Source organism: Giraffa tippelskirchi, chromosome 8 (genome assembly GCF_054371585.1).
Source record: "Giraffa tippelskirchi isolate mGirTip1 chromosome 8, T2T-mGirTip1v1.2.pri, whole genome shotgun sequence".
NCBI classification, from domain to species: domain Eukaryota; kingdom Metazoa; phylum Chordata; class Mammalia; order Artiodactyla; family Giraffidae; genus Giraffa; species Giraffa tippelskirchi.
This window is the reverse complement of record NC_137282.1, coordinates 7,421,476-7,447,530: the sequence shown is the minus strand read 5'-3', so window position 1 is coordinate 7,447,530 and position 26,055 is coordinate 7,421,476. Positions and strand designations below refer to the sequence as shown.

The window sequence follows — 26,055 nt, the reverse complement described above, 5'->3', positions numbered from 1 at the left end:
CTTGATTTTGAGAGTTTGCATTTTCAACCATTTCAGTTTTTGAGTGTTGTTTGCAACATATTGTGTAATTCAAATTCTGGATTACAGGTTGTCTATCTCATTATGGCATATTTACAGTGTATTTATTGTCTGTTGATATGTACTAAGAAAATTATGTGGTATATAAAAATATTTGATATTTCCACATATTCTCACAGTTGTCATTGGTTTAATTTTGAAGCAAAAATAAGCCAAAAAAAGTTATTGCAGTGGAAAGAAACTAGAAACTGGCTAGCAATCTGGCAGTTGGCTGTCAAGTATCTTTCCTTGTTTTAGGATTTGGGATACAGTGCTTCCTGTATGTGTCTTTGACAGTTCAGACATCGTCTTCGGTTCTGGAGAAGTTGTTCAGTCTCTAATAACTCTTCTGGAGGAAATGAGTCATTCTGGGTCCCCAGTAGATAGTATCAGAAGTCCCTGGGGCTGTTCTGAATAAATGGCACCGTTGAAGACTGGTTGTGTCGGAAGAACATCAGTAAGAGGCAATGTGAAAGGGCCAACATGGGAAGATTCAGTCATTAAAAGAATAATGAAGTAATTGATGGAAACACACTGAACATAACAAAAACTGATGAGTTCACTATGAAGCTAAAAAGCATGAGGGCCCCGTCCCCAAACAAAAACAATTTGGGGGTTGCCTTTGGGGGTTTCAGGGACACCTGATGTTAACTGGTGCAATTAAAATAGTGGAAAAGCAGGATCATCTGTTGTGCCTTTCCTGTTTTTGACTGTATTTTAGGATAACAAAGTAATCCTAGGTGAAGAGGGTAAATTCTTTACAGAAGAATCCAGCTAATAATGTGGCAGAATATTTTGCAACACCCAATGAAATCATCGATTTAGGCAAAAACCGTGAGTGGATGGAGCCATCCGATGAAAGGGGGACTTTACATGGGAGGAGTCAGGCCTCCACCAGCTGAACGTGGGCATCAGGCGTACGGTGGAAAGCAGGAGGTGCTACTGATGGGACACATTGGTGAAGACGCCACACCTGCGAGGCATCCCTGCCGGGAAAGTGGGCCTTCTTGGCCGAGGCTGAGCAGGTGAATTCCCATCTGCAGAACACTCGGAGGACCGAGGAACAAGATCAGTGACACCGGGTGGAAGCGCCCTGGCAGATCTAGACCGAGAATGAGACGCCCTGATAGGACACAGCCAACCTCGTGTAAATCAAGCCCGTGACTGGACGAACGCACAAGACTTCAGAAATGTAACAACGTGTGCAAGGTGTGAGCCTCGCCTCGGTCCTGATTTGAACATATGGACCACAACACGTGTCTTCAAGACAACTGGAAAAACTTGAATATGGACTCAGCGTTAGCCGTGGAATTACTAATTTTGTATGACATTGTGCCTATACAGCAAAAAGTCCATTTTTAAGAAACTTTTCATTTTGAAATAGTTTTAGACTCACGGAGGCATTGCAAGAAAGCGTTCCCATATGCCATTCGCCCAGCTTCCCCTAAGCCCCTGAACTGTATAATCGCAGTACCGCCATCCCTCGTATGGTTTCTGAAACCAGGCGCTTGACGCTCATCCAGTGCTGTTAGCTGAGCTTTGGACTCCTCAGGTTTCTCCAGCTGTCTTTCTAGTGTCCTTTCCTGTCCAGGGTACCAGGGCACTTAGTGCTCAGGTCTCCCGGGCCTGCTCTAAGCCGGTCTCATCTCTTCTAACCAGGCTTTCTTGGTCTCTCACAACCTTGACGCGTTTGAAGAAGACTGGCCAGTTGCCTTCTTACTTGGGTTTGCTTGCTGCCTTCCTGTGACCAGGGAGAGGCTGTGTGTCTTTAGCAGAGTCCTGGGGAAGTGATGCTGTGTCCTCTTGGGGGGTGGGGGGTCAGGTCAAGGGTTGCATGATGTTACAGATGTACATCCCAAAGATGTGGGAGTGAAATAACTGATGTCAGGGATTTGCCTAAAAGACTTCAGGCAAAAAGAAAAAGGGGGGATGAAGATGAAGCAAGAGTGACAATGTTTGAAATTCTAGAATCTAGGCTACAAGTGTATGTGGGCTTATTATACAATGCTCTGTAGTTCTGAGTATGCTTGATATTTCTCATGATGAAAATTAGCACTTTAGTCATGAATCGTATTCTCAGTTGTTAGTAAGAAATTTCACATAAGGGATATAGCCCTTCCCTTCATAGTTCCATTTTTATTTGTTTGCATTTTTTCTTTTTTTAACTTTTCCATGTATTTTATTGAAGTACAGTTGATTTACAGTGTTGCATTAATTTCTACTGTACAGCAAAGTGACTCAGTTGTAGATGTATATATAAATACATTCTTCATATCCTGTTTGGATTTTGCATTCACAGGTTAACTGCAGTGACCTGACAGCCTTGATGCTTGTGACCACACTTCTGGTGATGACGTGTTTCCTTTTATCTTTGCAGCTGTGGGTATCGCGTTCCTCATCGGCATGGTGCTCATCATCGCGGTGTCCTTCCTGAGGTTCTTGCTGAGGTAAGCAGGCGTTGGGGTGGGCACACTGGCGAAAGTAGAATATAGAAAAAAATGTGTTCAGAAAGGGTAGTTTGACCATTATTTATGGATTAAATGAAAACTTGCTGTGTCCACCGTGCCATCCTAGGCGTTAGGGATTCAGTGTCGAATAAGAGATGGCCTCTGACTTCAAGGAAATAATAACCTAGTTGGAATGGATCTTTACCTTCAATTCTCCCACGTGGCTAAAACGTAGAAGAAAATGCTTGAGCAAGCATTGTTTCCTGGAGGACTCCTATCCTGCTTCGTGGCATGTGGAAGTGGCCTCTGATGGTTTTGGGAGATGTTGACACTCTTTTCTTCCTCTCAGCTCTTAGCCCTGAGGCCATGCCTCTGGCCCCAGCTCCTGCGGCCAGGACCTCCCACCTTGGGGCGGACTCTCCCTTGGTTAGGGTCACCCAGCTCAGAGAGGGAATTCCTTCCCCTCTGCTGGTAAACTGCCATTCTGGTGAGTGGATTTGTGAACTGGAGAAGAAAAAGAAAGTGAAATAGACTCAGACCCAGCATAGCATCTTTGCAAAGGAAGGTCTTTCCTCTTAGAAGGAATAGGATTGGATTTTTGCATGCTCAGCTGGTGAGGGTCTCAGGAAACACCACACGATTCTCTGGGTGAGCCGGATCCAAAGTGGAAGAAAGAACTTCCTAGAAAGAGTGTGCTTCCATGGCAGAGAACCCTGGCTGTGCGGGGGAGAGCTGCCTGCTGCAGACGGTTAGCCGCACCGCCATTCAGGGACACCATGCCGTCCTCGCAGAGGAGGTGCATCCCTTTGAATGTTGATAAGATACAAATACTGTTCCAGTTTCTGAGAGTGTTTTCATTTGGTGTGGTGAGCTGGGTCTTCGTTGCTGCTCGTGGGCCTTCTCTAGTGGCAACAAATGAGGGCCAATCTCTAGTTGCGGCGTGCAGGCTTCTCCCTGCAGTGGCTTCTGCTGCAGAGCACCGGCAGGGTGCGCGGGCTCAGGAGTTGTGGCGCACGGGCTTAGTTGCCCCACGGCATGTGGGATCTTCCTGGACCAGGGACTGAACCTGTGTCTCCTGCAGTGGCAGCTGGATTCTTAACCACTGGACCACCAAGAAGTCCTCATTTGCTGCATTTCATGTGAGTGCATCTATTGCATCATGTTTACAGTGATAGGTGGCTGATACCAGGCTCCTGCAAAGAGAAGAACTTCCCCCTGCCCCTTAGTGGAACTGAAACTCCTTTCGCACATGATTCTGCCTTCACAGCCTGCGGACAGATGCTCCTGTGGGCAAAGCAGAAGTTCCTTGTATCTCTCCCATCAGCTTCCAGCTGCCCCTGGAAGCCCCAGAAAGTTCACATGTGTGTGAACTAGAAAAGAATCTGAAAAAGTAGTCAGAGAAGAGTACATTGTCTCTCTCCTTTTCACTTTGGGGGAACAAGAATGTATAAGAAAATAAGTGCTTTTTCTTTTTCAACTTTAGTTTTTAAACATTTTTGTTGTTGTTCCTCAGTGCTCAGTCGTGTCCAACTGTTTGCAACCCTATGGACTGCAGCACAGCAGGTTCCCTGTCCTTCACCACCTCCTGGAGTTTGGTCAGCTCATGGCCATTGAGTCCATGATGCCATCCAACCGTCTTATCCTCTGTCATCCCCTTCTCATCATGCCTTCAGTCCTTCCCAGCATCATGTTCTTTTCCAGTGAGTCAGTTCTTTGCATCAGGTGGCCAAAGTATTGGAGCTTCAGCTTCAGCATCAGTCCTTCAGTGAATATTCAGAGTTGATTTCCTTTAGGATGGACTGGTTTGATCTCCTCGCTCTCCAAGGGACTCTCAAAATTTCTTCTCCAGCATCTTAACTTCTCCTTTTTACCTTTAATTACATGGTTCTCTTTTAAAGTTTTTCATGTGACAGTGATGTTATTAGTGCTGAATAAACAAAAAATGGGAGTTGACTTGTAGGGGAAAAAAGAAATTTAAAATGTATGCATCGAATATATGGATCATATTTGGATACTGTTTTGAGCAATTAAATTGCAAAAAAGATAGGAAAATTGAACTGGCTGGTTTTTTTGGGGGGAGAGGGGGGCCATGCTCCTTGGCTTGCAGAACCTTGATCTTAGTTCACCCATCAAGATCAAACCCATGCCCCCTTCAGTGAAAGTGCAGAGTGCTAACCACTGGACTGCCAGGAGATTCCCTGTGTCCTATTTTAGATTCCACGTATCAGTGACAACCGTGTTGGGCTTTCTCTTTCTGAGCTTGCTTAGTATGATCATCTCTAGGTCCATTCATGTGGCTGCAAATGGCATTATTTCATTCTTTTTTTTTTTCATGACTGGTATCCATTGTATGTATGCACCGCAGCGTCTTTATCTATTCCTCCATTGTTTGTTTCTTTGTTACTGAATTGTAAGAACTGTCTGTATATTTTGGAAATCAAGCTCTTCTCAGTCACATCATTGGCAAATGTGTTCTCCCAATCTGTCAGTTGTCTTTCACTTTGTTTATGGTTTGCTTTGCTGCGTCAGAGCTTGTCAGTGTAATTATTTTTGCTCTCATTTCTATTGCCTTGAGAGAGTGACCTAAGAAAACATGGGTACAATTAATGTCAAAGAATGTTTTCTGTATGTTTTCTTCTAGGAGTTTTATGGTGTCGTGTCTTATATTTAAGTCTTTAAACCATTTTGATTTTATTTTATTTTTGTGTATGGCGCAAGGGTGCCTCTAGCTTCATTAATTTACATTCAGGGTGGACAGATATTAATAAAATCAGAATCGAGAGAAAGGCACCCATTCACCTTGACACTCTTGTTTTTGCTGGTTTTGTTTATTGATATCTTTGAAATTTAAATTATTGAAGGATAATTGATTTACAGTATATGTTAATCTTTGCTGTACAGCAAAGTGACTCAGTTATACATGGATGTGTATGCATATATATACACATCCTTTTTCATGTTCTTTTCCGTTCTGGTTTATCACAGGAGATTGAGTATAGTTCCCTGTGGTATACAGTAAGTCCTAGTTGTTTCTCTGTTCTGTATACTGTATACCAGTTTGCACCTGCTAATCCCAAATGCCCACTGCATCCCTCCCTTGCCCTCCATCCTCCTTGGCAACCGCCAGTCTCTTCTCTGTGAGTCTGTTTCTGTTTCAGAGATAGGTTCCACCTGGAAGCAGTACCGTGCGGCCTTGTCTTTCCCTGTCTGGCTTCCTTCACTTAGTGACCATCTCTGCGTCCCTCCTGCTTCCGCTCCGCTCCTGCTGCTCTGGGCGCGGTGCCTCAGCCCTCCCACGGCCGCGGACGCTGAGACCCGTCGTTGCTGCCTTCAGCACATGTGGTTGCTGCACCCTCTGCCGTTCTAACTTTAACCAGAATCCAGCCATGGGGCTGACGATGTCATTCGCCTCACGACATCCTTGAAGGGAGGCTCTGTCTTTACTCCTGCTTCCTCTCTGAGGCGGTCATGCTGTCAGGGCCCTGCACTTGAAAGTGCTACTGCTGTGAACGTTGATTTCTACTTCCGTTTGTCGGAGCCAGCCAACGAGTCAACGTAGGCACGGACGCGGGATTCCTCGGCTAAGAAAAGAAACAGACACAGAGACACAGAGAGACACAGACACAGACACAGCGGGGCGTTGAGAGGATCACTGCAACCTGCAATGCCAGTGACACCTGTTTATTCTTACACACAGAATTATATACCCTTATACCAGGAAATTCTTATACAATACTATTATTAAAAATTACCTAAGTAACATGCATCAGAAATCACCTAAAAAACATAAATCTATTAACCAAACTCCCATGATTTTCCCATGATTGTGTTTGTCAGGACTTAGGTCATAAAAAGCCATTTGTCCTGTGTCAGATGCGCTCCAGAAAGCTGCAAGGAGTTTCCCTAGTAAACAATAAGAGGTGGCGGGACAGTTTACTATGTCTGGACTCGACCCTTGAGTTAACAAAGGCGGCCCCAGCTCTCAAAGCAGAGCCTGCGTGCCAGGTTGCCCTGGAATTAACCCCTGAGTTAACAAGGCAGTTCTTCAAAGCACGTCCTGCTCGCAGGGCCGACATCCGTTTCCTTGAAAATGGAAAAGCCTTAATTCTTTGACTTTATAGAATGTGAGCTTTCATTTTCTTCCAGCATAATATTCTGAAAATTCTGCCCAAGAAAATAAACTAACTGGGCCTTTTATTTGTTGACAGTTTGGAAGACTTTCAGAATTGGATTTCTAAAGCAATCAATTCTCGGGAAACGGATCGCCTCATCAATTCTGTGAGTGATTAGAATGTGTCTTGTGTGCGCTGCGTGTCTTCGTTGATTCGGGATTTACAGTCCCTTATTTAGTCGTCTGGACTGTCTTACGTTGTGCGCGACCGGGTCGAGTGTCCTGCCTTCTTGATCACCAGAAGGCCCCTCCGGCCCCTGTGAAGGGCGCCCCCTCCTCTTTCTTTGTGAGGCTGGAGCTCAGGCTCCATGGTGATGCTCAGTGTGGAGAGTCTATCCACTCCACAGGCAGCACTGTTGAATCGACCCGGTTAAGTAGAGAGTGTCAAGATTAAAACAAGAGAATGAGAGACAGGAGTATTAAATCTGTACACGTGATGGCCCGCCATGGTGATTGAACGTCCTTTCTCATGTTAATCAGTTCCTTATGGACACATCCGAGTCCACTGGCGGACATACCTCTGGTGTTCTTGTCCTAGACATCCTTTGTGGTTGTTTATCAGCCTGGCCACTGCAACCTCAGCAGAGGTGCAAAACCCAAATAAGCGAAACCCTAATCTCTAGGTGTGTCTTTACAGAAGCAAACGAAAGGATCGTCCCGCTACAGTGATCCTCAGCTTTCACTCTGCTGATTTCTGCCCTAAAAGCAGAAAAGTCTGGCTTACTCTTTCGCATCATGAACTGTTGGCATTTTTCTCCCCTTTTCCGGAAGGAGCTGGGGTCCCCGAGCAGGGCGAGTGACCCCCAACCAGAGGCCTGGCGTCGGTCGGCAGCCCCGCTGCGTCTCCGCTGCGTGGACACGTTCCGAGGGTACGTGGGCTCCTGGTGGTGCGCGGCCTCGGGTGGCACGTTCACATGCACACACACTTGCTGCAGGAGGTATTTCAGGCACCCTTTGCTCTCGAGGCTGGAGAAGTTCTCCTGCTGTAAGGCTACATCGGCAGCCTCTCCCGACTTGAGACTGTCGTGAGAGCCAGGCGGACGGGTCACTCGGAGCAGCGGGGGTAGAGGCCGAGACCCGCCTCCCAGGGGCACGGGAGTGCTGGGGGGTCATCCCGCCTGCGAGGAGCTGCCCCGGACACCCCTGTCCACTCAGCAGCTGCACAGACGGGCCAGTGCCCCAGCCTGGAAACAGAACGCGGGGCAGCCTTGTCCTCCTCCTCCACTCGCACACTAGCTCAAACTTCAGGCCCTTTTGATGGCAAATCCAGAGTCACGCGGTCCAGAGTGGCGGCCAGGACCAGACGCTGACAATGAGGCCTGAGACCGTGTGGCCGAGAAGAAGCCTCTAGGTGTCAGGTCGTCTGCTTCTCCCCACTGAGGCCTTTCAGACTCCGGAGGAACCCGGTACCCCTGACCCCGCCTCCCCAGGGCTCTGAGTGCCCCGCTCTGTCTGAAGCCAGGCAGGAGTGACAGTAATGATGCCAATAATAACCATTGCAACACAGAGTCCTCCTGTGCTCAGGCCCAGTTCCAACTTATCTTCACCTATTTCATCTCTCAGCAGTCCTGTGAAGTATATGCTTCCTAAAACAGGCCTGTTTCTCATGAAGCCGTTGATCCTCAGAGTTGAATAAGCTGCCCGAGGTCAGGCGGGGACCACGTGGGATATGAATGCAGTCGGCTGGGCTCCAGGGTGCTGTGCCTAGTCATTTACTCGTGTCTGACTTTTTGTGACCTCATGGACTGTGGCCCCTGCTAGGTGCCTCTGTCCATGGGATTCTCCAGGCAAGAATACTGGAGTGGGGTGCCATTCTCTGCTCCAGGGGATCTTCCCGATCCAGAGATTGAACCCAGGTCTCCCACCTTGCAAGCGGATTCTTTATCATGTGAGCCGCCAGGGAAGCCCGTGAATACTGGAGTGGGTAACCTATCCATTCAGTCAAACTGGGGTCTCCTGCATTGCAGGTAGATGCTTTACCAGCTGAGCTACCAGGTGATATCTGGGTTCCAGAGTTCCCACAAATCACCCCGTTGACACACTCTTGTCTTTATTCCCCACATTCAGGGGAATTGGCATCAAACAGCAGCACAGGCAGAATCTGTCTTACTATATTCCTCTCGCTTCTGGAGATGTTCCCAGGTGTTCAGGGACTGACACTGATTTAGTACTGAGATATTTCAAGCACAGGTTCAGTGCGGTGATGGATGTAACTCTCTGTCATCGTCCCCGGGTCAGGATGTCCCTCCTTCTCACAGAACTGATGGGAGGCTCACCCGAGGTCCAGTGGATCCAAGAAAGAGGAAGCCAGGTCTTGACCCGAAAGACTCTCCCTCCCACTACAGTTCCTTAACCTGAAACACTTACATAATTAGCACGAAATGGAGTGATCAGGAATGTTTTTGTCCATTTTCAAATTCCAGGGTGTAGTGGCACTTTTTCTTCAGGCATCATGTCGCAAATGGCAGAGAGGACTTCCGTGCAGGGTCCTCCCTGCAGTGCTGAGAAGCTGAAGTTTCTCGCTTTTGAAGGGTCTGCCCGCATCAGGACAGCACTGTGTCCTGCAGCCAGGCGTCCTGGGCACACGGCCGGGCCCTGAGCCTGTGTGTCTGTTGCTTTGCAGGATGGCGCTCATCCTCATGGTCTTCGTGAACTACGGAGGCGGGAAATACTGGTACTTCAAGCACTCGAGCTGGAATGGTGAGCCCCTGCCTGGAGGTGGCCTGGCTGACTCGGGCCCCTCCAGAGCTGCGGGCGGAGAACCCGCCAGTACCCCCAAGAGGCTCCAGAGATGGGTCCCCACAGACAGCGCCTTAGACCACTGCCTCAGCCTTCAGTTCCATTCTCCCTTTGGTGTACCCTGGCTCCGCGGTGCGGCCAGGATGTGGGCTCTGCAGAGGGTGTTAGAACGTGGATATAAGGTCCTCGTCCTGCTCTAGGTGCGCCTTGGGCCACAGCCTCATGGGCGTTCTGCCCTGAGATGCGTGGTCCTCCTGGGGATGTGGTGGATCTGGGGGGGGTCTCAGGAATGCCGAATCGTGGCTGTGAATCTGGCTGGGAGGGGGGTGGGTTTTGGATGAGTTTTGAGGAGCAGTCCCTGAGATCGTAGACTGCCTGCACACTTCTGTCCAGGCTTCCCGTGCCGGGCCTGCTCTCAGGAAGCGCCCCTGGCCAGCCCCCAGCCCCAGAGTCAGGGCAGCTCGGTACTGCTTTGTGGGGTTTTCCTGAGGACTCGCCCGGTCAGTGAGAGATGGATGCCGTCCCAGGTCAGGGAGCGCCGACGTTCCGGGTCCCTTCCTCACCATTACGCTTGTGTCCTTCTGCAGGACTGACGGTGGCTGACCTTGTGTTCCCATGGTGAGTTTAAACCCACCACCCGCTCTTTGTGGCCCATCTGCCAGCGTTGGTTTTCCGCTGATGCTGGACCTTCCTGACCCCGGCCCCGAGTTCCGGCGGCGGGCCTGTGCTGCCTGCAGGGCTCTGTGTGATGAGCTCCTCCCGAAAACTGGGATCCTGAACAGTTCTGACACCTGGCGTAGTGCTTGTCTAAGACATGTGCGCATAAAAGATGGGTGACTTCGGAGGGAACATTTCCTTAGTGTGCGTATGATATGGGAGATCCTAGAATCTTGTGGAAAGTCATAAATTCTGAATATTCGACTAATCCTGAAAATACGTGTGAAAATCTTACTTCTAAAAGGTACGCAGTACATCCGTATCAGGGAATTCTGATAAATTCTGATAATGTATGTAACAGTTAATGATAGTAGTGAGTTAAATTCTAAAATAATAGTGGACTAAGCCCGGCTGTCTCTGGCTCTTCCCCTGGTTGAAGGACCTTGACTTCCCATACAGCACGGGTTTTGTGTCTCTGCTGACACTTTGAACAACTTCCCTCCATCATTTGGAGGTGTTCATAGAACCGGCCATGGATTTCTATCTTTGGTCCCCAGTGTTTCATTGCTGATACAAACTTAGGTTTATCTGAGCGGGTGAAGAGTTTATTTTAATTTTTTTTTATTGAAATGTAGTTGATGTTCAACATTATGTAAGTCTGTGCTGTATATGTGTATACTGTATATATATATGTATGTATGGTACATGTACCATACATACATATATATATATATAGTATACATACATGTATATACTATAGGGATTCACAATTTTAAAATATAGTTACGATAAAATATTGGTCACATTCCTTATGTTGCACAGAATATCCTTGTAGCTTATTTTATACGTAATAGTTTGGTTTTGGTGACCGAATGGGGAGATTATCCATAGTTCCAAAGGGTTTCCTCCTAAGACGGGACAAGAAGGGGCACAAACCTTGCAGCCCGCCATTGGGATGCTTCCTCCACCTCTAAGCTGATGTGGTTTCAAGAAATCATATGTTGCTTCTCTAACATCTTAGGTTATAAAATACTAATGATGTAGAGACAAAAAAGTTGGAAGTGGCCACCTAGTAAGAGCTGTTGTTTTTTCAGGTTTGTATTTATTATGGGAACTTCGATTTTTCTGTCAATGACTTCCATTCTGCAGCGGGGATGTTCAAAATTCAGATTATTGGGGAAGATTGCGTGGAGGAGTTTCCTGTTAATCTGTATAGGAATTTTCGTTGTGAATCCCAATTATTGCCTTGGTCCACGTAAGTATTTTTCCCGTTAAAATATATTCAGGTTGAAATAGGGAAAAGATATGTTATTCTTTGAAAGAAACGCAGTTCCTCCACCTCAAGTTTTGCCTGCAAAAAAGAACAGTTACTTGAAGAGTACATCTAATGTTTGCATGATTTGGGGCATTATTATTATTAATTTGGCTGCACCACACGGCATGCAGGGTCTTAGTTCCTCAACCCGGGATGGAACCCGCGCCCCGCTGCGGTGGAAGTGCAGAGGCTTAACAATTGGACCGCCGGGGAAGTCCGTATTATTATGATCTTGGAATTTGAGGCCTGAAAGGTGCCTCCAAGTCCAGGCAAACCGTTCTGTACAGAGAAAGACCCTGGGGCGGGGAGAGCGAAGTGCTGTGCCGAGTGTGGGGAGGGCCAGGGTGAGGCCAGACCAGCCGCTGGCTCCCGTTGTCTCCCTCCTGCCGCTTTGGTTTCTCCCGCTCTCATGGTGAGGCTGCCTTTCCGGCCCCCTTGCCTGTGCACGCCCCTGGCTGCGAGGGGGCAGGGACGCCTCTGCCGTTTTGGAGAGGCGTGAGAGGGGCAGGACCCCCGGGGAAAGGGTGTGAGCCCCGCGCTGGGGCAGCGACGGAGCCGGGGAGGCAGAGGCCGCGATCTGCAGAGGGCTCAGCCTGTCACTCGCGGACGGGGACACACTCACCCGGGCAGCCGTCCAGCAAACCCTCAGGCAGGAGGCGCTGAGGTTTCCGGCGATGGGAGGAGGTGGGGCCCCGAGGGACGTGGGCTCAGCGGGTCTCCACGCAGGGCACACACGGTGGGGCCTCCTGGGGTCGTCGTCGGGCAGCCTGCGAGGCAGGGCGAGCCCGGCCCGTGCCAGTCTGCAGGCCGCTGCTGGCTGGCGGTTGGATCCTCACCCTTGACGGGAGAAGGCGGGAGGGGACCTCCCTTTGTCCCCACGCTGAGGGGACCCTCAGCTGCTCTGCGCCCAGCCTCCCTGCTGACCACCTCCCTGACCACCTGGGCTCCCATCTCCACAAGCTGAAAAAACAGACTTCCTCGGGCGCGGTAGAGGTCTGTCTGCCCCTCGGGAGAAGGTGGTGTCGTGTCGGGGTGAGGCGAGCGGTGCTGGCTGACACCCCTGCCCGTGCCCCGCAGTGTCCTGGGAGAAGGCGCGCGTCCCCGGTGTGCTCCAGCGCCTGGGGGCCACCTACTTCGTGGTCGCCGTGTTGGAGCTGCTCTTCGCCAAGCCAGTGCCCGAGACCTGCGCCTCGGTGAGCGACCCCGTTTTATAAAGGGGGGAGGGTCCCCGTATAAGTGCCAGAACCTTCTTTAGTTCTGAGCGCAGCACCAAAGAGAACGAGACGCTCTAACTCTGTTCCAGAGCATCTTTTTTTCTTTTCAAGTAGTTATTTTTATTTAGTCTTTCTATCGGTCTTTTTTTTATTGTGATCAAGAACACATACCGTGAGCGCCCCCCTCCTAATGAATGTTCCCGTTTCCGTTAATCGGTGCATTTCGATGGCCTTAAACAGCAGCACCATCACCTGGTGCGCTAGTCCAGCCTCTCGGGGGCGTCGCTGCCGGGGTTTCCGTTTCCTTGTGGAAACCTCTAGAACGTGTCAGTGTCCGCACAAAGGCTGCAGAGGTTCGACCTGCAAAGTGCCAGGTCTGCCCTGGGCTGCTCCCCGTTTCTTCTTTGTAAGGTGGATGTGAGTGTCTCACCTCATGTTACTACTTTCTGTCTTGTTATAAACTGCCGAGTTGAGTTTACTCAGATGACAGCTATTTTTTTTTTGTCCCCCCCAGTGGAGGCAAAGCTTTAGGTGGAAATGTTGAAATCTTTCCGTGTGGCTCCTACTTCACAGTACGCTAATAAAGCGGTGTTTGTTCCCGCCCTTCCTGTGTGGCTAGCAGACTCACCCCTGAACCCCAGGTTCCCTCAGGCCTTCCTGGAAGGCCTCCTCGGCTGCATGTTGCTGGACTGCGTTTACCCCGCACTCCTTTACCCCGCTCCCCGCAGTGGCCCCGTGCCCACGCCCCCATGCCCTCTGCTGCAGGCCCCTGAAGGCACAGTGGGGCTGCCATGCACACCCGGATGTGACCTGGGTAGCCGTGGGGGACTTGAGGGTCTGTGAGGCTCGTCCAGGCCCCCACGATGGAGCCAGGGGCTGTGGGGACCCCAGGAGCAGGTGGGCTGTACCCCTTCTTCCTTCAACCAGAAGAGCTCCCAAAGCTGAAATTGCATTTTCCTTTTAAAATTCGGTTGTATTTATTTTTAAAGTAATAGCGTTATTGAGATATAATTCACATGCCATAAAACTCACACCCTTGAGGTGTAAAATTGAGGGACATTTGGTATAGTCACAGAGTTGTGCAGACATCACCACTATCTAATTCTGGAATAGTCTCTTTACCCCCTGAACCTGAAAACACCCTGTCTCACTCCCAGCCACTCCCCAGCCCTAGGTCCCCCATCCCTAGACAACCCTAATCTGCTGTCTGTCTGTTGATCTGCCTGTTCTGGACATGTCATAGACATGGAATTACATGTCACAGACATGTAATCACACAGTACGTGGCTTCTCATGTCTGGCGTTTTTCATTTAGCCGAATATTTTTTGAGGTTTATCTGTGTTATGCCATGAATACTTGATTCCTTTTTACTCCTGAATAATATTCTGTTTTCTGAATGTAACATATTTTGTATTCATTCATCAGTTGATGGATAGTTGACCTGTTTTCAGTTTTTGGCTACTATGAATAATGATTCTGTGTACATTCATGTACATATTTCTGTATGAACATCTCTTTTTAAATCACTTGGGTACAAGAGTAGAATTTTCCACTGACAACTTCTCAACTAACATTTTACTGTGACATGTCATATGCTATGCTTAGCCACTCAGTTGTGTCCAACTCTTTGCAACCCCATGGACTGTAGCCCACCAGGCTCCTCTGTCCATGGGGTTCTCCAGGCAAGAATACTGGAGTGGGTTGCTGGAGTGGGTGCTCTCCTCCAGGGGATCTTCCCGACCCAGGAATCGAACTGGGGTATCCTGCATTGCAGGCAGATTCTTTACCAGCTGAGCTACCAAGGGAAGCCCGTGTCACAGAGGTGGCGTATCTGCATTTGGAATAAACACACATCTATTCTGTGTTAGCACCATCGAGGCCAAGAGGAGCCTCCCAGGAACTTCCTGAGTACACGTACAGCTGCGTGTTCTTCCCCATCCCGCCCGCGCTGAGCTCACACGTGTTCTTTATGTGCGCCCCCCTCCCCCCAGGAGAGAAGCTGCTTTTCTCTGCTGGACGTCACGGCCGGCTGGCCCCAGTGGCTCTTCGTGCTGATACTGGAAGGCATCTGGCTGGCCTTGACCTTCTTCTTACCTGTTCCCGGGTGCCCCACGTGAGGAGCCCTGCGGGAAACCCCGTTTGCACGTCCCTTTCTGCCACGTCGGAGCCTCCGGGTTCCAGCTGTCAGCCTGCCCATGTTGGGACCTCCCTTCCTCTCTGTCCGCCTCGAAGACGCCCTGGTGTTGGGGCGGGGGAGGAGAGGGGTGGAATGCGTGGCCGCCCGTCTCTGGCAGGCCTCACAGGGTCAGCGGGAGGGGGGATGGCCTTTGGGCCCCCGCCCCCGTCTCACCCCTGGGGCGGCCAGGGGGTGGGTGTGCAGGGCGCTCAGGGGTCGTGGGGCGGGTGGGAGTTGGCGGCCCCCTGGGGATGTGGTGGGCAGGCACAGCGCCCGTGCGCAGCGGGTGAAGCGCGCGTTCTCGCCTCCTCAGCGGCTACCTGGGGCCCGGCGGCATCGGAGACTGGGGCAGGTACCCGAACTGCACGGGCGGCGCCGCGGGCTACGTGGACCGCCTGCTCCTGGGGGAGCAGCACCTCTACCAGCGCCCGTCCTCCACTGTGAGTGGGCGCCGCGCCAGCAGGGCGGACCCGGGGGGGAGCGGGCGCCCGAGAGGTGGCCGAGGGCGGAGCCGAGCTGTGTTTGAAGAGTTGGCTGACCTTAGAGACGTTGCTTTGACGTTGGTCGTGGGCGGTGTGTTTCTTTGGCTTTTAAAGTGAGGCTGCCCGGTACCAGCTGTGCACGCGGTGCTTTCACGTGGTCTCAGGTCCAGGGCGGGTGGGGGGTTCCTGTGAGGGAGGTCTGTCCGGCAGCTTTTTGGGATCAGCACGGACCAGGCCCTTGACATCCCCGGTGGGATGTGGACGGCCCAGCAAGGGGGTGACTCCCGAGACCTGGCTCCCTTCAGGGATGAACCCAGGAGCAGCTGAGAGCTTTTGGCCGTTACTACTTTGGGATGCTCTCGTTTCCTGAGGGGTGGGACGAGCCCGGATGAGATAGTTGGGTGATGCCCCCAGCATCCATGACAATAACTGGCTCCAAATTTCTGCCCTTTCTACAATAACCATTTCTCTTACAATGAAATAATACAAATACATTTTTAAATGTTATTTGCCTTAAAAGAGGAAAGGGAGAAGTCAGTGTCACAATAGGCTTGATCTCAAAGAATAAACCTGAAAAGTAAAAGATCCCGTAGTGTTTGAAGCTGTCAAGGGACACATTGTGTCAAGGGCATGGGTCCCAGCACCATCTCCTGGACCACCTGAGGTCAAGGCGGCTGCCTTGCACCGGGGCTCACATCCGTGTTTCCTTCCAGAGTGTCACACACCACATACTTTCTTGGCCAGAAGTATGCTGGCCACAAGTTGGCAGTGAATTTCTGCAGCGAAACTGAAAACATTGACTGCTGGGGTGTAATGAAGTCTGTGTTTCGTCTGCGAGTTGCTTGTGTGTGTTTTTCGGTCAGTGCGTGAGTCCTGCCTTCTCGTCCTGTTCAGGTGCTTTATCACACCGAGGTGGCCTATGACCCAGAAGGCATCCTGGGGACCATCAACTCCATCGTGATGGCATTTTTGGGAGTTCAGGTATTTGTTCATTTCATGAGAATGCGTGTTCCTGACAGTTTGTGACTATTGATTCATCACTCATCCACATGCCCGTTTGACTAAAAGAAGTCATTGGAAGCACAATCTTCTGTGTAGTTCAGGCCTAATAAATTCTGCTTCTGTTTGACAGATCGTCAAAACTAGAGGATGCTAAAAGTTAGCGCATTCATATAATTAGGTGTCATCACGGTAGTCTCAGAAGTTGTTACTCATATGGCTCATCTCGGCGGTGGGAACAGCAGCCCCAGGGCGAGAGGTGTCCCCGCTGGGCTGGACCGTGTCTGGAAGGTCACCTGTCACCTCTCTTTCGTGTGCACATCACACAGTTTCGGATTATGCGTACACTATGCCCAAGCCAGTACTGGTGGCTCTCCGTTTTTCTCACAGGCAATTATGTTAAGATTCTGAGCAGCCCAGATTTTCCTTCCTGAAATTCTCCCAGTTTGGTGTTGGAAACCGTTATTTGAGAGGAGATGACTGGGAGGGGAAAGACCACGTGCCCCTTCCTGGGGGACCTCTGTGACCCTGAAACTATTCTGCATGTGGCTGCCGAGTCCTCCAGATGTGGCTGGTCTGAAGGAGGAACTGGTTTTTTTATTTCATTTAAATTTACACTTGAATCGTCACAGGTGGCCAGCGGTTCCCGTGTGGGACAGTGCAGGTCTACAGCATACATTCTGGTGATTAATTTCCTGGGTAGAGATGCTGCCTTTCTGTCTGCAGCACCGTAGAGTTTACACTGGTGCTTTTATTCATAAATGCATTTAATCCCCCGTATGCTCTCCAGGTAAATCTGTGCGTGCCCTAACTCCGGTAAGGAGTGCTGACCGCCCCCCGTGCCTGGACCCTGCGCACCCACTGGGCCATCCGGGGAGTGTTTCTGTACCCCGTGTGCTTCAATAGCATTTATATAAGTTAATAGCACCTAAATAAGTTAATTCACATAAGGCTGCAAGAACAGGACATTCATAAGTTTTAGCTCTTATAAATTATTGTTAACACTTTCTTCAGTGTTTTCAGAAAATCCTAATTTGGGGGTGGTTTATGCAAAGTGCAGACTTTTCTGTTTTTAAAGTGTTCCCTGCCTCTGGGTCCACACTGTCCCTCTCCCCCTTCTGTACCCCTGACAGAGGGGGCCATCCAATAGCCCAGCCTGAGCTGGTCCCTGGTGACATGGCAGGGGGAGTGACTTTCCTTGGCTCCCATCGCCTGTGAGCGAAAGCTCGTGCCACCTGCCCCCTCCTTCCCACCTCTGACGCCCTTGGCCTTTCTGAACTACCTGCAGCCCAGTAGGGCGACCGTGTGTTTTCACCCCTGTGACATGCTGTGAGCATGCTGTTCCATGCTGCCCAACACTGTTCCTGCTTCACGCTCATGTCCTCAGCCCAGCAGCACATCCACTGTGTGTCCCCCTCCCCCCTCCCTCCCTCCCTCCCTCCCCAGTGGTCCCTGCTCCTCTTTCCCCCACTAGCCAAGGGCAGGGGGACCATTCATTCCCTGGTAACCTCAGTGCCTACAGGCAAGTCTGTCTGGAACGGGAGTCTGGAGACTGAGTGAATGTGAAATAAGAACTCCGCCCCCCCCAGCTGGTTCTCTTGGTCACACTGCATTTTCTTCCCCAGGCAGGGAAGATACTCCTGTATTACAAGGACCAGACCAGAGGCATCCTGATCAGATTCGCTGCCTGGGGTTGTCTTCTTGTAAGTACCCCCCTCCCTCACTGAAGTTCCTTCTCTTCACACATTCACGTTTCAAAGAAAGAAAACATTTAGCCCTGGGGTCGCAGCTGTTGCATTAGAACATTCTTAACTTCATCATCTTGACGCCTAAATGCTCAGGTTGGTTTTTCTTAGAAGTCTCTTTAAGGAAGTCAGTGAATCTGTGAGGAAATGGAGCAGAGGTGTGGATTCTAGGGGGTCCTTTGCCAGCAGGACCTGGCCCCCCATAGCAGGTTGGCAGGGGGCAGAAGAGAAGCCTGTCCGTTCCTCTCCCCTCTGACCCTGCGGTCATCAGCTTGTTAACCTTCAACTCAGGGCAAGGCTGAAAAGAACTTTGTGGAGAGTGTTGTTGGCTATGTATCTTGTTTTATTTATGTAACTATTATTTCTGTTTTGGCTGTGCTGGGCTTTCATTGCTGCGCTCAGGCCTTTCTCTAGGTGTGGGGGGTGGGGCTGCTCTAGCTGTGTTGCATGGGCTTCTCATCGCGGGGCTTCTCGTTGCAGAGCACTGGCTCTAGGGTGCGCAGGCTCAGTCGCTGTGGTACACGGGCTTAGTTGCTCTGCAGCGTGTGGACTCTTCCCGGACCAGGGATCGAACCTGTGTTCCCTGCATTGCAAGGTGGATTCGTAACCACTGGACCACCAGGGGAGCCCATACTGATACATCTTAAAAATGTTTTTCTAGTTAAAAGAATAAAACGGAGGGCACACTTTTCAGCTTTCCCTAAGCAAGGAAGCCACTCCTGGTTTTCCGTTTGGAACCACCGTTGTTTCTGGAGATGATAGAAAAAGCTTTTAACATCTTTCTCCCCACCCCACCCCTGCCTCCAGGGGCTTGTTTCTGTGGCTCTGACGAAAGCGTCTGAAAATGAAGGCTTTATTCCAGTAAACAAAAACCTCTGGTAGGTGCAGAAGCCCCGTCGCAGTCACACCCGGGGTGGGGCGGGTGTCCCGTCGAGCTCCCCGGAGCCCTGAGACGCCCGCTGTCCCCCAGGTCCATCTCCTACGTCACCACGCTGAGCGCCTTGGCCTTCCTCATCCTGCTGGCCCTGTACCCCGTGGTGGATGTCAAGGGGCTATGGACGGGAGCCCCATTCTTCTACCCGGGTGAGCGCCCCCCACCCCAGGCCGCGCGGAGGAAGGCACCCAGAGGACAGGCTGGAGGCCGCGAGTGGCCGGTGCTGAGTGTGTCCCGGGGGCCCCAGGCAGGGCATTGCTGGCCCCATTCCCGGCAGCCCCCCCCCATTTTACCATTTAGCTTGTGGAGTCGTAAATGCACCCAACTGGCCTCCTCAGGCAGGTCATTGGTTCCGGGCGCTTCAGAAAAGGGGTCGTGCCTTCTCATGGAACACCCCCCCACACACACACACGCACGCTGTAGACGATGCGTGAGTGATGCTACGTGGAGGGGATGCTCGGGGCGGTTTAGACGCGCTTCTGCCCAAGACGAGAGGCGGCAGGCGATTTCAGTGACTTGTTTCAGCCCCGAGTCCAGTAGCAGTTACTCTCTCTGGTGCTTGGGTTTCCTGGGTAGAGAAGATAAGTTAATATTTCTGACTTTCAGGTTTAGTATTCCAGAGTCACACTTAACAAAAGGAGTATTTTCTAATTTTTGGATGTAATTTACACTCACATCTCTTAACATACCCATCCCTTATTTTTTTGGCCATAGCCGATAGCAGAAGTGGGTGCTTTTTCTCTCTTTCCACTGAACCAAAGTCAGACGTCCAGAGTTAGGTGGATGACCAGCTGTGTCTCCCCAGGGATGAACTCGATCCTGGTGTACGTGGGCCACGAGGTCTTCGCCAACTACTTCCCCTTCCAGTGGAAGCTGGGGGACCAGCAGTCGCACAAGGAGCACCTCGTGCAGAACACGGTCGCCACCGCCCTGTGGGTGCTCATCGCCTACGTCCTCTATAAGAAGAAGGTGTTTTGGAAAATCTGAGGCCCCAGCCGAGATGTGCTTCTGGCAGAAGACTGGGCCCCAGGGATCACTGACAGGAGTCCTTGCTTATGAAACAGATAGGCTGTGTGTCTCCCGGTTAAGGGGGCGATGCTGTGTGTCTCCCGGTTAAGGGGGCGATGCGGACATGCTCAGGCTGGTTGACTGGGACACGGCTCGTCCAACTCTGCCTGTGTACGCGGAACTCAAACATCTGAACCCTAATTGTCTTTTCTCTCCATCTGCTGTGTGAACGGATGCCTCTGGAACTTCATTCTAAGGATGTGTGGTTGAATTTTTCACAAGGGAATGGCCAGGCCACTTTGCTTCTGTGACGGATAAAGCCACCCAGGTCTGCTCTCACTGACCTTGGTTCCTGCAGACTTGTCTGTTCACGCATGTCCACAGAGACCAAGATGCCACCATCGCTGTCATGTCTTTGTCTAGGAAGCTCATTGGGTGTCGTGTACAGTAACATAGTCTACTATATTTTGGTTACGTACAGTTTAATATTCCAAGAAAGTCCAAGTAATTTCCTTTCAGATCCGTAAGGTATAGGTGGGTCCAAAAAAATGCCTTTCCCTCAGAAGCCATGTTCTGCATTTTCCCACTTGCAAAGTAAGTGAAACTGTAGACGTGTGATTCCTGGCCACCCTCGCCAACAGTTACCTGCTTAGGCACCTCCTTGAGCCCATCAGCTCCCCGTCTCTGTGCCCACCCACCTCCCACCCGTCCTGTTTGTGCATATGGTGGGGAGGGGTCCCCAGAGCCATCCTCTGTCTCTAGGAAGAGAGGAGCCCACGCATTCGGCCAGGCCCCTGCTCTGCCATCCTCGCTGGGCAGGTCCCCTCCAGCCCTGAGACCCAGTGGGGTGGGAGACATCAGTGGCTTTCCTGAAATCCTTAGAAGAGATCATTTTGTTACAGAAAACGCTTCAAAATAAATGATAAGTTTAAAAAGCTCTCATTGGAGTGACTCCTTTCGAATGACCCTCCACAGCAGAGGCAGCTTGCCTGCTTGGAATCACCAAACTAGAGAATCGTTTGTTGGGCAAGAACATAGAGGACCAGCACTCGCGTGGTGCACTGTCCCGCGTCCAGGGCTTCTCTGTGGCAGAAAGGTCGCGCTTCAGAGCGTCCTTGCATAATGAGGTGCGCTCACCTCAGCCCGTCCCCTGGCGTCAGCTGTCGCCCCGCATGGATGACGTGTTTTCCAGCTACCCCGTCTGTGCCCCAGCTCACATCCCAACTTGTACCTGCCCGAGGACGCCTCCACCTGCATGACGGCCAGCATCTGGGCACCTCCCCGCCCCGTCTTCTGCAGAACCTTCCAGCTCGGGCTGCCCCAGCTCTGCACACAGCTGACCCTCCATCTCTCGGCCTCACCCACCTTCCTTCCTCTCCGCCCCTTTCCCGCGTTTAGTCGTTGCAGAGTCTCCTCAGTTCTGTCTCTGCCTCCCACTCAGAAGTCCTCATCCTCACGGTCACCACCCACTACTCTTGCCCAGACTCTTAGAATCATCTTTCAAATGGCCGCTCTCCCTGGGTCCCTCCTGCAAAGTCACTGTCCACTGCCCCTGGCTGGGCTGCATCTCACTGTTGGAGAGGCCCAGGCAGCACCTGTGAGGAGGTGGACAACTTGTTAGAAGGAAAACGTTAGCAGTGTAGGTGGGAAACTGCCATTATTTAGTGTCCCCCTCCTTGTAAACCCAGGGCTGCCCCTCAATCCTGTTTACCGTATCTGTTCCCCCAGTATCAGAACTAGGTTTCTGTTACCCTTTGGGGTATAGACAACTGTCAGCCCCGGGTGGTAGAAATTCAGAAACTGAGGCACTTAGATGACCTGTTTTCAGAGTTGACGTACCTTCTTTTTTCACAAGGCCTGATCGGTTAGTTCATGTAGCTGTGATTGCTTTAATTTTCCAACAATAAAAGCCTTTTGTGGTTGGGGGTGGGGGAAACGGATTATACTTCATAAAGCAGTGTTGCTGTCCTTAGCTGCTCAGTTGTGTCTGACTCTTTGTGATCCTGTGGACTGTAGCCCACCAGGCTCCTCTGTCCATGGGATTCTCCAGGCAAGAATACTGGAGTGGGTGGCCAAGCCCTCCTCCAGGGGATCCTCCCGACCCAGGGATCGAACCCGTGTCTCCTGTGTCTCCTGCACTGGCAGGCGGATTGAGTCATGGGGGAAGCTCTCAGATCAAATGCCCTCCTTATGAGAACTTCCCCCGGAGCTGGAACAGCGCTGTGGGCAGACAGAACCGTCCCTGGCTGAGCCCAGAGCACCTTCCTGGCTTCCTCCCGGCCCTTGGGTCCACTTCCCAGTTCCGGGTCCACTTCCCACCTCTTCAGGGAGCCGGGCCTCTGGCCTCTGACGGTGACTAGTTGTCCTGTTCTGCTTTTTCCTCTTCATTCTCTCCTGTCGACATCTGAGCTATCACATTCGCCCCCTGCCTCTAGGGCACCTTCTCTCATCTCTTAATCTTGTCCCAAAGTAGTATTTTTTTTTCTCTGGGTCCTCTACTACGTGACTGGGGTCAATCTTGCGGCATTTATCACTTTCTGCCCTGCATGACAGCTATCTGGGTACTGGACCGGCCTCCTGCGCTGACTGTGAGCTCGCGGAGGGTGAGGCCTCGCCCGTCTGCACGGTCTTCAAGGGCAGACGCAGTGCCCTGTGCCCTGTGCCCATGTGGAGCAGACACCAAATAAACATTCATGAAAGCAAAGCAGCGGTGGTGGGTGTGTTCTTAATTTAAGTGCTGATAAAATTTAGCGTCTACCTGGAGTGCACGTGTGCGCACACAGGAGTGAGGGGTGGCCCTCTCTGAGGAAGCCCCTCTCTGGCAGGGCACCTTCGTAGGTGGTCACGGCTGTGTCCCCCCGAATCTCAGCAGGTGTGGCTGAGGCACACCTCTCAGCAGAGGCAGTGCACCCAGCTGGGGAGAACGCCGGTTAGGGTGTCTTGAGCTTGAAAGAGCAGGAACTCCAGCTCCAGCTGGGTTAGCAGGAGAGCCTCACCCGGAAGTAGTCCTGGGAGCATCACCTGGAAGTAGTCCTGGGGCAAACAGGCCCCAGTTCAACCTCGAGGCCCAGATGCTGCCCCATCAGCATCAGGAAGGCCGCACACACTCAGCCCCACGCCAGAGGGAGCAGGCGTTCCCGCGGTGCCTGGTAATGTTATTGGCCGGAAAACCCTCCCCAGAGTGTGCAAGACCAGCCATGACAGGGAGCTTGGCCTGGCTGGGCCCGGGCTGAGCGAGGACAGCTGGCATCTCCCTGGGGAGGGGTGGGGACGCACCCGGGCGGTGCCTGCCACAGAAAACACCGGTCACGGGGCCTCTGGGGGAAGTCGGGTGGAATCCTTGAGTAACAAAGCAAAACGTGCTGTTCTATCGCGGGGCTCTCGTAACCTAACATCGTGTCTTCATTTGCGCACGTGTATCCCTAATTCCTCTTTATAATGAAGTCAGTAAGTTGCTGCTCTTACACTTTACTACTTTCACTCTGGCCCATAAAAGGCCTCTTCCATGAATGCACAGTAATTGAGTTTGTGTCACCCACTATCAGCTTAAATAAAAGTCAACATACTAGCTTTTATTTTTCCTTTAATGTAGTCCCAGATAAATAGGGGTGGCAAAAGGACTTTGAGAAATTTTGTCAGCATCTCGAACTGCCTTTCAGAAGAGGTTTCCATCAATTGTAAAAATCCAGGGGTAGAGCTTTAGAAAAATTCCCAAGCAGTAGAGCCACAACCCTAGAACAATGCAGTTCGGGTTTTAAACACACCTTTTGTTTAGAGTTTGAAATTAAGCAGGAAAACGCACTGCCAGTGGTGGTCTTCCGTTGTGTGTTTGTGTAACCTGTTTTCACGGATGAGGCGAGCCAACATTTTTCTCCTGATAATCAGTTTTTCTTGGGCATTAATTCCCAAACATTGTTTTTCTCCAGGCTAAATGCATTTCCAAATTCAAAGTTGATTAGACATGCTACATGTTTGCATCGTGTCATAAGATGCCTCCGACTCTCTAACGCCTGATTTAATTGCGGATGTGCAGACATGCAGAAGCAGCCAGCCTCCCCCCGGCTCTCCTTGGCAGAATCCATCCTGAGCACAGCTGTCAGGACAGCCGGCCTCCGTCCCGCAGGGCTGAGCACATGGCTTCCCACAGTGTCTGTTACCATCTCAGGTCCAGTGGGATTCTGTCCTGATCTCCAGGACTTTCTCTACAGAGGTCAGTTCTTTTTTTGTTTTTCTCACCTTTCATGACTGTTCATTGTTGCATTTTATCTTGCCAGTGGTCACACCTTTCCACTTTGATACGTTAGAAATTTTCTTCCGATTAAACTCCATATGTTGTTTGGCTTGTTAAGTGGTGTGTGCGTGCCAAGTCCCTTCAGTCGTGTCTGACTGTGCAACCCTATGGACTATATCCTGCCAGGCTCCTCTGTCCATGGGATTCTCCAGGCAAGAATGCTGGAGTGGGTTGCCGTGCCCTCCTCCAGGGGATCTTCGTGACCCAGGGATGGAACCCGCCCACGTCTCATGTCTTTCTGCCTCAGCAGGCAGGTTCTTTACCACTAGTGCCACCTGGGAAGCCCTGTAAAGTGGTACCAAATCCTGCCTGCCTAGGAGGCAGCTCACGTCAGTTTAACAAACCCCAGGCACCACTGAATTAAAAAAAAAAAAGATGACCGGTCCCTTTTTATCTGGTACCCACACTTGTGGGTGTTAGAAGGTCTTGTTCTGATGTGCGCTGCCCCCAAACACTGATCTGAGGAAGGGATTATGAAACCAAAATGTGTCAAGTGTTTACTGTGAAAGTTGCTAGGGGCAATACACACGGTGGTGAAAACAACAGGATGATGTTTTTTTAAATTATTTTGTTTGGTTTTGGCTGTGCTGGGTCTTTATTACCGCCCTTTCTTTTTTGCGTAGGGGCTACTCTTGGCTGCAGTGCTTGGGCTGCTCCTTGTGACGGCTTCTCTTGTGACTGCCGGGCTCTAGAGCACAGGCTCAGTGGTGGTGACATGTGGGCTCAGTGGCTCCATGGGGATTGCTGGGTCATATGGTAGCTCTATCGTTAGTTTTTTAAGGAGCCTCCACCCTGTTCTTCATAGTGGTTGCACTAATTTACATTCCTACCAACAGGGAGGAGGGTTCCCTTTTCTCCTCACCCTCTCCAGCATTTATATGTAGACTTTTTGATGATGGCCATTCTGACTGGTGTGAGGTGATACCTCATTGTAGTTTTGATTTGCATTTCCCTGATATGTTATATTGAATATTTTTTCCATGTGCTTCTTGGCCATCAGTCATCTTCAGAGAAATGTATTTAAGTCTTCTGTCGTTTTTGACTGGGTTATTTGATTTGAGTTGTGTGAGGTGTCTCTGTATTTTGAAGATTGTCAGTTGTTATCATTTGCAAATGTGTTCTCTGGGTTATCTTTTCATCCTGTCTATGGTTTCCTTTTCTGTATAAAAGGTTTTAAATTTAATTAGGTCTCATTTGTTTTTGTTACTCCAGGATATAGATCCAAAAGATATTACTATAATTTATGGCAAAGACTGTTCTACCTATATTTCCCTCTGAGAGTTTTATAGTATCTGGTCTTACATTTAGATCTTTAATCTATTTTGAGTTGATCTTTGTATATGATGTTAAGAATGTTCTGGATTTGTTCTTTTACATGTAGCTGTCCAGTTTTTCCAGCACCACTTATTGAAGAGACTGCCTTTTTTACATTTCATATTCTTGCCTTCTTGGTTATAGATTAACCATAGGTGCATGGGCTTATTTCTGGGCTTTCTGTCCTGTACCATTGATCTATGTGTGTGTTTCTTTGCCAGTACCATGCTGTTTTGACCACTGTAGCTTTGCAGTATAGTCTCAAGTCAGGGAACCTGATTCCTCTAGCTGTTTTTGTTTCTTATGGTTGCTTTGGCTTATTTGGGTGGGGTCTTGTGTGTTTCCATACAAGTTTTCAAAGCTTTTGTTCTAGTTTTGTGGAAAAGTGCCATTGGTAATTTGATAGAGATTGCACTGAATCTGTAAATTGTCTTGAGCAGTATGGTTAATTTTTTAAAAATATTTTTAAAAACATGTATTTGTTTGGCTGTGTTAGGTCTTACTT

General features: G+C 50.4%; 1 protein-coding gene across 23 annotated transcripts in view; it reads left to right on the top strand.

The window, feature by feature from the left end:
* HGSNAT (heparan-alpha-glucosaminide N-acetyltransferase) overlaps window positions 1-24,290 on the top strand; it is a 35,917-nt gene extending 11,627 nt beyond the window's left edge. For 6 of the 23 annotated variants that reach the window (XM_081519121.1, XM_081519133.1, XM_081519126.1 and 3 more), the window contains exons 5-18: window positions 2,435-2,504; window positions 6,713-6,782; window positions 7,447-7,544; window positions 9,299-9,375; window positions 10,002-10,032; window positions 11,166-11,326; window positions 12,464-12,579; window positions 14,593-14,714; window positions 15,091-15,217; window positions 16,154-16,240; window positions 17,884-17,961; window positions 18,811-18,881; window positions 18,974-19,086; window positions 19,743-20,880. In XM_081519121.1, coding sequence (XP_081375247.1) covers window positions 2,435-2,504; window positions 6,713-6,782; window positions 7,447-7,544; window positions 9,299-9,375; window positions 10,002-10,032; window positions 11,166-11,326; window positions 12,464-12,579; window positions 14,593-14,714; window positions 15,091-15,217; window positions 16,154-16,240; window positions 17,884-17,961; window positions 18,811-18,881; window positions 18,974-19,086; window positions 19,743-19,924 — 1,403 coding nt within the window. In that variant the 3' untranslated portion in view covers window positions 19,925-20,880. Of the gene's footprint in view, window positions 1-2,434; window positions 2,505-6,712; window positions 6,783-7,446; window positions 7,545-9,298; window positions 9,394-10,001; window positions 10,033-11,144; window positions 11,327-12,463; window positions 12,580-14,592; window positions 14,715-15,090; window positions 15,218-16,153; window positions 16,241-17,883; window positions 17,962-18,810; window positions 18,882-18,973; window positions 19,087-19,651; window positions 20,881-23,871 lie in introns of those variants that run through there. The other 17 variants (XM_081519137.1, XM_081519140.1, XM_081519139.1 and 14 more) reach the window with 7 other exon arrangements.
* The last annotated feature ends 1,765 nt before the right edge of the window (window positions 24,291-26,055 follow it).